This window comes from Nilaparvata lugens, chromosome 3, assembly GCF_014356525.2.
Source record: "Nilaparvata lugens isolate BPH chromosome 3, ASM1435652v1, whole genome shotgun sequence".
In the NCBI taxonomy this organism is placed as follows: Eukaryota; Metazoa; Arthropoda; class Insecta; order Hemiptera; family Delphacidae; genus Nilaparvata; species Nilaparvata lugens.
Window position 1 is genome coordinate 80850830 of NC_052506.1, and position 13193 is coordinate 80864022.

At 35.8% G+C, this 13193-nt stretch overlaps 1 protein-coding gene across 1 annotated transcript in view; it reads left to right on the top strand.

Annotated features, from left to right (window-relative positions):
* LOC111054238 (venom dipeptidyl peptidase 4-like) overlaps nucleotides 1-13193 on the top strand; it is a 139977-nt gene that overhangs the window by 80151 nt on the left and 46633 nt on the right. The window contains exons 10-11 of the mRNA XM_039424759.1: nucleotides 5622-5820; nucleotides 9863-10047. Coding sequence (XP_039280693.1) covers nucleotides 5622-5820; nucleotides 9863-10047 — 384 coding nt within the window. The remainder of the gene's footprint in view (nucleotides 1-5621; nucleotides 5821-9862; nucleotides 10048-13193) is intronic.

The window sequence follows — 13193 nt, forward strand, 5'->3', positions numbered from 1 at the left end:
CCACATAAGATTGCAAATAGCAATTCCTACAAACTGAATACAATTAGAGCATTATGTCACATTTCTGACTCACTTAATTTGTCTTTGATTTCTCCAATTTCAATTATAACTGTTTGCAAATTTTATATCTGTGTTCATTATTCATTCCATAGACAACCTGGTCAATTAAATTGGGTACCTCTTACTTTCTCTTTCATGTGTTCACTTTGTGTTTGGTTCTATTCTTTCATTTTTCCCTCATGTTTCATCTCTCTAATTTGATTATCTCATTGGCCGGCTGTGCATTCACTCTGTGAATAATATTCTTTCAAATTGATTTTGGTTAATTAGCTGTGTTTATCTTCAAATCTAGTAACTTCCTCACTTTTCTTACAGTTAGGCATGCTGATAATAACAAATAATGTACATTTAAATAATATCTAACAAATATAATAATAATCTTAACAATGATGCTAATACTAATCTTAATGCTAATAACAATAATAATACTGAGTTAGTTTACAATATATCACAGACATTTTTCTTTGGTTAATTTTTTGTTAAAAATTTTTTTTTTTTGTTTTGTTATTTGATTTAATAACTTGATGTTTTGTTTTAACAGCACATTGCTGCTAGTGTTTTTTTTTTCTAACGTTTAATTTAAATTTAATTTTTTTTTGTCTGTGTTGATAATATTTTTCAATTAGTGTGAATACAAGATCAGCTAGTATCAAAATTGTCCTTTCATGCGACTATGTGCATTGCATGTTAATTTAACGTTTTGTGCAGTTATCCAATGCAAAACTGTATAGTTTAATTTGAAAATTCAAGTTCCGAATTTGGAATATAGCTTCAAAATATTTTGTCTTGAAGACCAGAAGGGCTACTCCTAACAGTGGAGCGCACTTAAGGTGCTGATAACTGCACTGGTACATGAAGAAAGACATATAATATTTTACATAAATGTTCACATTATCCTGCTGCACCATGATTAACATTTAAAGAACATAAAAATCGAGAATAGAGTACATTAAATAGGCTCTGCTTCAATTAAGAAAAATATTCTCGAATAGTGAATATTATGATATTCAAGTTCATGAAAAATATATCACAATTAATTAACGTGTTATACATTAAATGGGCAGCAGGAGACACAACACAACTTGACAATTTTCAAGTTGGTGACATAGAAATATAACATAAATTCGCCTTTGGGATACATTCACATATAGGCTTATAATATAATATGATAATTAAATATATGAATAATAACAATAATATGAGCATACTGCATACAAATTACTCTTTATTACTTGCATTCCATGTGAGTAGTAGGTTGATGATTCATGAAGTGAAGAGACTTTCGCGACGACGGTGATGAAGAGGCCTCTATGTCAAAGATTGCATTTCCGGTGGAGATCTCTCCAGGATAGAAGGTCTTCAAATGGCCAACTTATTTGAATTTTCACTCCGATTCTGGTAGGTCAATGATTCAGCAGCAATCTTGAAAGGAAACAGCCTCCTGTGGAGTAAGATCCTCCTGAAGTTAGACCAAGCGCCCACAGACATCACCCTGCAGATATCACCTTGGCTGGATGCTTGAGCAATGGTGTATGGCCCCGTGCGAAGATGAAAGAAACCCTTTTTCCATTTTTGAAGGGAATCGGAAGTAGGATGAAACTCGATCAACAATTCTTGTCCAAGTGCAATTTTTTCAAAAAATACCGAAGGATTGCTTTGCAGTTGGCTTATGAAGTTCAGCTGAAATACATCCCGACCTTTAGTAGAGATCTCCAACCTCGTAGATGCAGTTGAATCATCGTGTTTTAGCAACTCAACTTCCCTTTGGATTGAATCATCTTCCATAGTAGTGATTAGCTGTGTTGTTTCTATCTCTTCAACTTTCAAGTCGATAACTAGACTATGACTGGCTGTAGTTAAATCCACTCCAACCTCCACAGAGTTTGTAAGGGCGATATAGTTGTCATTTGTTTTTAAAGCTTGAGACTCTATTGACGCTTGAGTCAACTCCACTTGACTGACAATAACTTTTCCAATTTCCGCATTTTTTCCAATCACTTCCTTCTGTGAAACTTCAGCTAGGCTTATCACTTGTGAATGAAAGCTTTCCTGCATACGGTCCAATCGTGTATTCATGTCCACATGTGCTTCTCGAAATATTTTGGTCAGACTTCTTTCTAGATCCTCCTGATGCGCTCTCCGTTGATCGCGTATCTCATTCAAAAAGTCCAGCATACTATCTGCCATGGTTGGTGAAGTTGATTGATTCGATTGTTGAGCTCCTATCTCGGTAGTCTTGCGATGAGAAGATGGTTTATCATCAGGAGGCGCCAGTGTGACGTCCCTCTGTGGAGAAAAAGCTTCTGCAGCCGACAGTCTGGTGGGCGACGCTCCTTCCTGAAGTGCCACTGCCGCATCGAGATGAGTGGACGGCCAGCGTTGTTGGATCTCTTGCGTGGACGTCGGACTACTAGACCGTGGATGTCCGCCGGGTGAGTCGTCCGCGGCTGTGCTGACGTCAGTGGTCAATCCGTTCCCCATGTTTCTCAAATGACGATCACTTCAAATAATTGAACAATCCCAAAGATGAAGAATAATCAAAGTGAACAGCAAACAGCAAAGATTACAGCAAAGATAACAACGAAGAAGTCTCCAACTGAAGTGAAGTGGGATAGCTGATAAGATAAGTCAGTCAACCAGTCAACGATGATTGACGATGATTATACTAAGCGACGGAAATAAAACGGTTATTGCTCATTAATTAAAAGCTTGATTAGAATAGAAGATATTGCAAAAACTCCATCCCACATGAATGCAAGTAATATGCCCCACTTATAAAACAATAAAACATTAAACAAATAAACATTCCATAAAATATTATCAAGAACTCTGATAATATTATGATACCTCGTCATACACTAACAATACTAAGATTGAAGAACATTAACACGATTCGCAATATCTGGTTTTGTAATGTTTCCAAACTTGCTGTATTGAGGTTTTATAAAATAATATAATATTCAATGAAAGAACTTCTAATAAGATATTGAAATCAGTTTTGATAATATTCAACACTTCATAATAATATGCTGAAAATATTGGCATAAATAACAAACACATTACCATGATTTGCATATTGTGATACCATGATACTCATAAAATCAATCAATAAAATATTATTATCAATTTTGGCAATATAGTTAAATAACACCGGCATTAATAAATATTACCTTAAATTGCATTGTTTGTACGTTTGGCTGTTCAAAATCCCAACATGTAGTAGTATGCTCTTGTGAAATAACAACACAGTGAATGATAAAGCATTCAATGAAAATATACTATCATAAGCCTTGATAATAAATGTTATAATGCTTTATAGTATGCTAATGAAATTGGCATTGATAAACATTACTTGAATTATGATCTTCATCCAAATAAATAATCTTTGCATGATAGAAGTATGCACAACAAGTCATGATTGTTCATTAATATTGTCAATCAATTGATTATCACGACAAGGTCTATAATATCATATTACAATTGATAGATATTAGCATTGATCTCGATAAAACATGATATTCATCATTATATGTCAATAATATTATGAAGCCTCAATGAATAACAATACCTCAATTAGTAATATAGGGCTACTTAACATAAAATAAATAATTATCAAGGCTATTTATATAATAATGGCCTTATAATACTGAATTAGGATATATTATTTATAAAGTTTTCCAAGAAACTCTCCATAAACTTTCTAATGAATGATAAAAATCAATTATTTATATAAAGTCTGCTTAAAATAATTATTCTATTATAGACTTATCGCAGTTTGGTTCAATATTCCAATCGTAAATCCTTGGAATAGCCTTGAATCTATCACAACTATATTGCAAGCTCTTGCAGGACAAGATCGGCGATAATCATGTCTAATCATAGAACTACGATTTATTGATGATGAAAATAATATATTTTCCTTAGAATTTTAATACTAAATTCAATTCAATATGACTAGAATAGGTATTATGTTTTAATATTAACAACAGCAGGCTTTTTGTAGGATAGGACCTGCAATAATAATTTTTTTATTGATCGTAGAGCTCTGCTAGTCAATCATAATACTGTATAATCATCTTAATTGGATTAACATGAATATCACAGATATAGCCTACTTAATTTATCCCAAAGGCGTAAACTTCTCTCTCGGTAAGGTGTGCTCTATAAAAAATTCTAATAAATTCAATAATTTTTGGATGGTGAATTCTATCTCTGGTAACTTAATCTTTAATAAATCTAAATTAATACTGAATCATGGTAAATTAATATGCTGATAGTATTTCTAAATGGAAAATTTACTAAGAAAATACTGAAGGCTTTTTCAACAGGAGATTATTTATAATTAAAAATTATTCACAGTGAGCCCCTCCTAAAGTCCATGTTCGCGGGCCGCCATTTTGTGAGACTTTGGATTTTGACCTAAGGGTCCCTTTTAACTAGTTTTCCATAAGGAACGGACTCACCGGTTTTAATTTAAGTATCGTCCCCAGACAGCAATCCTCCGGTAGAGCATTAGGTAGTCTTCCGTCCGCCAGCCTTCTTTCACACGCGTATTCACTAAACCGTTTAAATCACTTCGATTCTCCGCACACCTTTACGATTGCGAGTTCCGAGAAGTCTAGGAGAAGAGTGACGAAAACACAGGCGGAGTTCCTTCTCAGTTGCCGGGAGAGAGTCCCGTTACTCTAGCAGATAACGCTGGTATTTCCCCAAAGTTATGGAGGTGGGGGTAAGCACCCTCAATTGTAAAAGAGAGAACTCTCAATGTAAGAGGAATAGATAATGAACATGGAGGTAGAGATAATTTGAAGAACACCCTTCCGAGAGAGAGTATACAATAATTATTAAAAATATAACTTGACATCTTTTTTGGATTACTTAACTAGCTGGAATTATAATAGTCATAGTAATAGATAATCAATGAATAGCAGTTTATTTCTATTATCATCACAGTCTAACTCACTTTCACAACGAGATCTTTCAGCTTGAAAATCATTTTTTGGTTGTGATTCTTGGACTCTATCTCATTGTCACATACCCATATTAGACACATCACCTAGTTTATTAATCACAACCAAAAAATGGCTTCCCAGGCGAGAAATATCTTTTTAAAAGTGAGTAGCACCCTTTGAATATAACACCTGAAATTATTATACACTAATTCAACACTGGGGTGTAGTACAGCCATACATGTTTCTTATCATAACTCCTATAAATTTTGATAATTTTTCAAAAATTGTTTCAACAAATGTTTTCTTTGTTACTAAAGTTCATATTTATTACATAGTTCCAATAAAAAGTTCATATTTTTCGATGAAAATTATTGGAACACTCATGCCTAATCATATTACATAAGAGAATGCACTATACTATACTATCAGAGTTGCCTCTCTTTGATGATGAACGAGATTATTGGTTGAAGCAAAATAATTAAAACTTGACAAAATAATTAATGTTTGATACTGTTTATTGCAATAACAGTGGGAATGCTTCAGTATTCAAATTATGTCAACAACTGATAATATTGGAAAATTGAAAAGTTTTTTGTTTCTTTATTCCAGCTACTATCTTGCTACTAATCTGACAAACGTGAACAGCCTTCATTTGTTTGTGATCAAAGATGACGGATCGCAACCTGAAAAGTGTCTCTCCTGTGATATCTGTCCAGCATCTGTTGAAGCATTAATGAGTACAAATTACTCCTACTATATATTAGCTTGTAAAGGACCTGGCCCTACTACTTACAATGTGTACTCCAATGTGAGAGAACAACATAGTTTATTGCTTATAGTCCAGTGAAAAGGTCTAAGTCAGTCTCCAGAATTTTCAAAAAAACCTTGAGAAATACCCCTTGTAAACTCTAAGGTTCAACTTTAAGAAATTTATATTGATTTTAAATTGGTAATCAATAATTTTGATGTAAAGTGGACTGTATTGAATAGAAAAGAAACAAGTGATATCTCTACAGAAACAAGTACATGCAATGAATATATAAAAGAACAACTCACCGAAAATCTGCAGAGTACCTACTGTAATATTTATATTATTGAGCTTACAACTCCCAGGTAAGGTATTCAGGTGTCCCCGAGGTAGGAGATGAATCAAGGATGATGAAAAGGCAAGCTTAATTGTCATCTACAGTTGGTAAATTCGGCTTCCATCATATAACGTTGCACATATATTTCTGACGAGATATTTACAATGTCTTTAAAGACTATAGATCGGTGAACTTTCCAATCGAAAAATAATTGTTTAAAACTTTCAACTAAAGGGAGTTTGGCAAACACTCTTCCAAACGTAGGTTTACGGTGTACGATTTAACATTAACGAAAAAATAATAAATTTGAAGAACGATTTTCTTCTGGGGAATGAGAGACGAAAATTACCAATTCCCGACTCGAGGCAAGCTATTTCAAAGCGAGACTGAACAGAAAGAAAAAATCTACCGGCTAGTGAGCGCGACGCACTCAAGTGAAAGAAATACGAACTGAACGAGGAGCGCGCGTCCAATTCAAAAACGAAAAATGAAAACTAGAGCTGGCTCCAACACCCCTCTTCTGAAAATGTTTAGTTCCAAAACCAGAGATCATGGAATCCTGTGCAACGATTCGACTTATTGAAAATTTTATTGTCTTCAATTTTGTAGAGAATGGTTTCTCAGCACTTTGGAAAGAGTGTTGAAATTTTGAGGTTTCAGGTGATTTTAGGGGTAAAGCCATCCTCTGGCGTGTCAGAAAATTGCAGATTCGAATTCAGCGCACCAAAATACTTATAAAACCGACAAGAAACAATATTTTTCGGCTGTTCCCTGAAACGGACCATTTGACTGGACTATAAGATAAATTAAGAGAAATGTAATCGTTTGATGGGAGACAAACCTCCTGACTTGGGGAAGCAATTCCTCCAAATAACATTTATGAGTTTTACAATTGCTTACCTGGTAGTTCAGAACTCTTCTATAGTTATTTGTGCAACTAGTGCGCAAAGTGACAGTTTGCTGCACCGAAAGAAACGTGGGCGGAATGGCTTCTTGAGTGCAGCAGAGGAACTTTGCTCATGTATTTCACATTGAACTTTTCCTACAGTTACCGTTGAATATGATGAGTGGTTGATTAAATGATTATGGGTAAAATGATGGCTGAAATCCATCAAAAGTTTGTGTGTGTGATGCTGTTATTAATAACAACCTTAATTCATTTAAAAATTAATAATCCAATTGGAGTTGAAATTTCTCAGCCAAAGTTCTCATTTTTATTCATTCAAGAATCAGAAAAAAAAAACAGAACAAAAAATTTGCATTCAAACTACATGCCAACAGCTGATTGGCTGAACCGATCTGCAAGATGGCGGAACACAACAAGATGGCTGAACCAACAAGCGTGCAACCTAGCGGGAAGAATTGTACCTAAGTTTGTTTCATCCAGCTAAAAACTACAGAAACAGGATTCAGAAATTTAGACTTTTGCTCAAATTACCGAGAAAAATGCTCAAAGTAAACTGAAAAATATTCATGAAAATAACATAGACAACAGAGAATATCTATTGTAGTATTCTTATGTTTTTTTATTTATATGGATATCGAACGGTAGTCATTTAACCTCAAAATTCGAATTTTATAATGTATATTTGCTACTTTTCTCATTGCTTGCAATTGAAATAATAATTATCAATAGAAAAGAACTATTATTTATTATTAAATGATGAGAATTTGTAAACAATGATTATTCAATTATGATTTAGATGAACATTATTCTTGTTTTGGATTTTTAGATTGGGATTTTATCAGAAATGTAGGGTGGCCATTGAAATTATTCTTATCTAAATCTAACCACAGTCATTGTTACCAACTTAATTTTTGTTTTTGTGTACTAATCCTCCATATAACCCACCAACTATTTTGTGTTGCTATGTTGCAAATCTGGAGTGCAGAAAATTTTTTTCCTGCACTAGAGTGGAAAAGTGATTCTTTGCATTCTGTGATCAGTGCAGGAATGGCCACTTCTCAAGGTAACTGTAGGAAAAAAACATTTTACTCACCACTCCATCATCAAACATCAATTTTAATCATTCATGCACAAGCCTGGAGATAATGTATGTATCACCCTTGGAAAAACTACCATGATATTGAAGTTTTTTCATGGAAATTATAAGGAAAAAAATAATAGAAAATTGACTTATTCTTACGTTTTCATTCATAAATTTGTTGACCATGATTGATTTTTAGGATCCACTGTATTCATATTTCCAATCTTGTTCCCTCGATTTGTCATTGATTAGTTGAAAATGTTATTCATGTTTATTGACCATACAAAACAACTTACAATTTGGAGGAAAATGTGTAGCAAATAGAAGTAGGGATCAGCAGCGGTGATGTTGTCTTGCTACAGTGGACCGCGTTCTGTGATTTTTAGAGAGTGTTCAACTGCTCATGACATGTGTTGACCCTGATGGGATCGGGATGATGCTGAGCCCTCACGGGCTGAGCTACTTTGGATTTGTCCTGGCTACCATCTCAGAAAGTACTGGATCCACCAGTTGCTGGCGCTGATTCTCATGGTGAAGGGAAAAAGGCCAACCAGGGGAAACTGTAGCACATGAATGACTGTGTGACTCCATCCCTGGAAGTGGCCTGGCTTATGGAAGTACGGCTGGGTTAAGGCTACAGACTCTGTAAGGTTCATGGTTTGACCGAGTCATCAGAACTCTCTGTCTCTGTGAGTAGCTGGGCACAGTGAAGCATCTGGTGGAGTTTCGGAGTTGCTAGTGAGAGACTAAACTATGGGAACCTGGGTACCCCTGTCTCTGGAAGTAGCAGGCATGTGACACTCCCGGGAAGCCAGACCTCGAGACCCAGACTGTGGGAATCGGGTAACCCCTCCATCTCTGGAAGTAGCATCATATCATGTCCAGAAATCCTCTCACTTGTCTTTCTTTCCCAATTCCGAAACGCTCATGTTCCCTTTTGGGCACCTATAGAGACTTATACAATTGGGAGCCATGAGTATTTTTCCTGGTCTATAGATTAGTTGGAGCTTGCCCAGCCCACATACCGCCTGAGCTGAATGGTGGTTGTTTCACTCCTCCATGATTCTTGCCTACCGATTTGGCAGTGCCATTTGGTTCTGGTTTGTGTGTCTCAAGGATATGTGCATAGCAGGTACCCACTTGAAGGTGTGTATGTGGTTCGCGGCCTGTTCCATGCTCATGATATGCATATGTAGTTTCCTCTCTGAAAGCATTGAGTCAATTGAGTCTGATTGACAAATTTGCAACTGTGCATGACTATATTGATCACTGTGATATTTGGCTGATCTCCCTCCATTTCTCCTCTCCGCATATTCCCCAAGTTGGAATTTGTTTTGTATGGACTACAAGTTTAAACATGATCTCTGAGGGTGAGTGCACAAAGACAGTGGTCAGGCGTTTTGTTCCTACTTTCAAATTCTTAGAAATTGTATGCATGACAACTGAAGTTTGTTTTGAAGTTTTCACAAGGGAGAGATGCTTACCATATTTTTAAATTTATACTGAAGCTACAGATATCAGCTTTCTGTCTGGTAGTAGGCCAATATTGTTTTTCTTCAGATTATTCTCAATCAAGAAATGACTAGAACATTGAACTATTTTATTTCTGATCGCTGCTATTCTGTCCATATAGAGAACTCCGAACGCATGACCACCCTCTGTGCCAAAAACCTATTATTATAATTCATTTTTTCAGATTGAGCTGAAAAATTTGTATTGATCATTTTTTTATTCAAGAGTCATTATTAATTTTTGACATTCTCCTTTTCGGTTATAGACTGGAGAGTTTGTCATGGAATTGATAAACAACAATGGAACAAAAGAGCTGCTGCAGCAGCTTCTTCTACCAACTTCATATAAGTATGAAATAACTTTGGCTGACGGTGTGAACAATGCTTCTGTCTATCTCAAACTACCTCCAAACTTCAACGAAGCCAAAAAATACCCATTACTGCTGCTTATGTGAGTTGAGACTTCTCAAATACTGTGTATCAAAAAGAAGAATACAGGTTACATATGATACATATGTTACAATAGAATACATATGTACATCTTATGTACATATTATGTACCCTGGTTTATCTATATCATTCATATGGTACAGTTGTTTAAAATATAGATTCAATGTGGCTGTCTTATAACAGCACCATACTCCAAATAAATCAATATGGAGGTTTGGGGGAAATCCAGGTTGCCAAAAATATAATTGTGTGATTTTAAAACCTTTTTGTGCAAGCCCATGTGGTTGAATATAATACATTTAATTGACAACATAGTTTATCAAGGATTATTGAATATTGTTTTGGACTTGTATGAAATTTTGCAACATTGCACAATCTGTTAACATAGATATTTTGTTCACTTGACCACTGCTCCACAAAGCCATGCAGCCTTGTATTATCTCACTCGACTGACAATGGAGGCACTCTGTTCAGAGCTGAGAGCCAGTTTGTTCAGTTGGTCTAGTGTTGTTGAACAGAGCAGAACACAGCCGAAGTGAACATGGCTTGTGAAGCATACATTCTACTTGCGTTTGCTACAACTTCAAGATACATCTCTTCTTGACCGTAATCGAGCACTGTAATTCAGTGCTGATGAAAAAGGCGAGGTTCGAGCAACTCCATTTGCACTTCGTAGCAGCTATCCAGCTTGCAATGACAGGTTGGATCTCGACAGGGATCTAACAGGGCTCGAGAATATCCCCAAGTGGATCGGAATAGGAGAAACAAGGCATCTAGAGACCGTATAAATTTGTTCTATCTCGATAGCTGTGTTTCTGACTACTCCAGAGAGCCGGTTACCATGAATATCCAGTTAGGAGTCTTATGGCGAAATCCTATTCTAGGACCTTTTTATCATTCTAACTCGAATTGGAATAGCAAGAGAAATTCCAGTAGGGTTCAGGAACACTTTTCTCGTCCCAGATATTGTGTTCCTGAAGGCTACAGACAGCTAGTCACCACACTAAGTTCAGACAGTGGGTCACCCTCATAAGTGGCATCAGAGTCGATCCTCAAGAGACTTTGAGAGAGGTCCAACAACACCATTTCAAGGTGGCGGACACCACCCTTGTCCATGAGAGGGGCCTGTTTACCATACTGTTCCTATTCCTGTCTCACCACGCTCAACCCTGTTAGGCAGTGTGAAAGCACGGCCTATCTCACCCAGAAGAGGAAATCGTCTCAAGAAGGCATTCAAAACCCTGTTTCAACCCCCGAAACGAGCCAGGATGGTTGACAGATACCACACAAAGCATCTCATCCCCTCTTGTAGCCCACCCCAGATGCCGACTGAGTCTAGCCCAGAGCTTTACTGGGATTTCTTGTAGAAGGCGTGTGATGCTACAATTTAGTGCACATATATAATATATGCCCCATGTTTGTTGTGACATATTATGCGATGTTGTTTTTTGCTTATTTTGATGATTATAATTCTATCATGCTCCACGTTATAGCGTTGTGGGTATAACATATGCGAGCTCTGATTACGTGTAAAAAATACAACCTTGATGGGCTCAGTATAGAGCTTAAAGTAATATCTACTAAGAGATATTATATTAACCTGTGCAGAATGTGTCTGCAGATTCTCACCACTGGTGTTGCTGCTACAATTTTTGTTGAGATAAGAATATATAAGGGTTTCCAGTATTGTAAAATACAAAGTGAACCCACCTTCAAAACAGTCCACTACCATTCAAAAAATTGGTCAGAGATGTCGAATCATACCAGAAAGGGTCAAAGATATAATAGATTAGGAAAAACCTTACAATTTCTATAATTCTTTGTGCTGGTTGCTGCTTTACTGTATACTAGTGACCTCAGAATAACTAGTAGTTCTGAGAACAGTGGACCTCGCTCATGAATATAACTTTAAAACCAATAAGAAGGGCCACTACAGTATACTGTGAAGATTGCAATCATTTTATCCATTGAAAGTGCTAGAGACACTGTTTTCAGGGACACCGGACTTATCAAGGATGTACCTTTATATTGTCTCCATATTTACAATATTAACATATATCACAAATTTTCTAATATTTAATCATAAGAAATCGGACAACTGATGAAAAAATGGATATGGCAATTTAGATGATGAGATGGAAAATGATTCTAAATAAGATAGGTTTGTTGGTGTAAATAACCGGAGGTTGCTGATGATGTTTCTCATGAAATGTAGATTCAATGTTATGGCTTGTTATGCCTATGCAGGATGTTAATGCTAATCTCATAATAAAAGGAAAACAAAAGACTTGATACTGTAGAAAGACACAAAAATGCACATTTTTAAAGGCGCATGCGCTACATCATCCACTCTTTCACAGAAAAGATAGAGGAGATTATCCTTCCACTTCGTGGCTCTTCCATGAGCTGTCTCATGGTCTCATAGATACAGTGCGAATTCGAGCAAGACTACTACTAAGAATTTCAATTCATTCATTCTGCATTCATAATCTGATGCACTTATGTGTTTATAGGGCATTCTCAAGGTTTTTCTCTTGAATGAATAAGTCTTTCACAATTCGAATAGGCTAATTGTATTATCTGGATGAAAAGAGCAGTGGACTTTGTTAATAAATCAATGAAACAACTAAGAGTGTTATTTCTGAATCTAACCCAATCACACATAAAGTTTTAAATGATTGTTGTACATTCAAAATTGATCAGGAGTTGAATGCAAAACAATCATTGAAGTTACTGGTAAGTAGATAGTATGATGAGAGAGCTAGAGCACTTGTGGAGTGGCTGATATGCTATTTTTCAAATCATTAAAATTAACTCATTTTTACTAATTTTCGATAAAATTCATTACATTCTAAGAGAGAATATCATTTTTTCAATGAATTATTCATAAATAACTCAAAATTTCATAATCAAAAATAAGTCAGTCAGCGGTTAGACACCGAAGTGGTAACATGTAGAGAGTGTTTAATAGTATTTCAGTAATAGTATACATAGTTATAGTAGTGTCGTTTAGTGTAGTTTAGTGTCGTTTACTATATTCAATAGAACAATAGGTTTGCCTACGCTGGAAAAATAGAGCCGGCTGTGAGTGGAGTAGAAGTAGTGGAAGTACGCATGTGCGCGCTCACGTCCGTACGTTCGCATTGC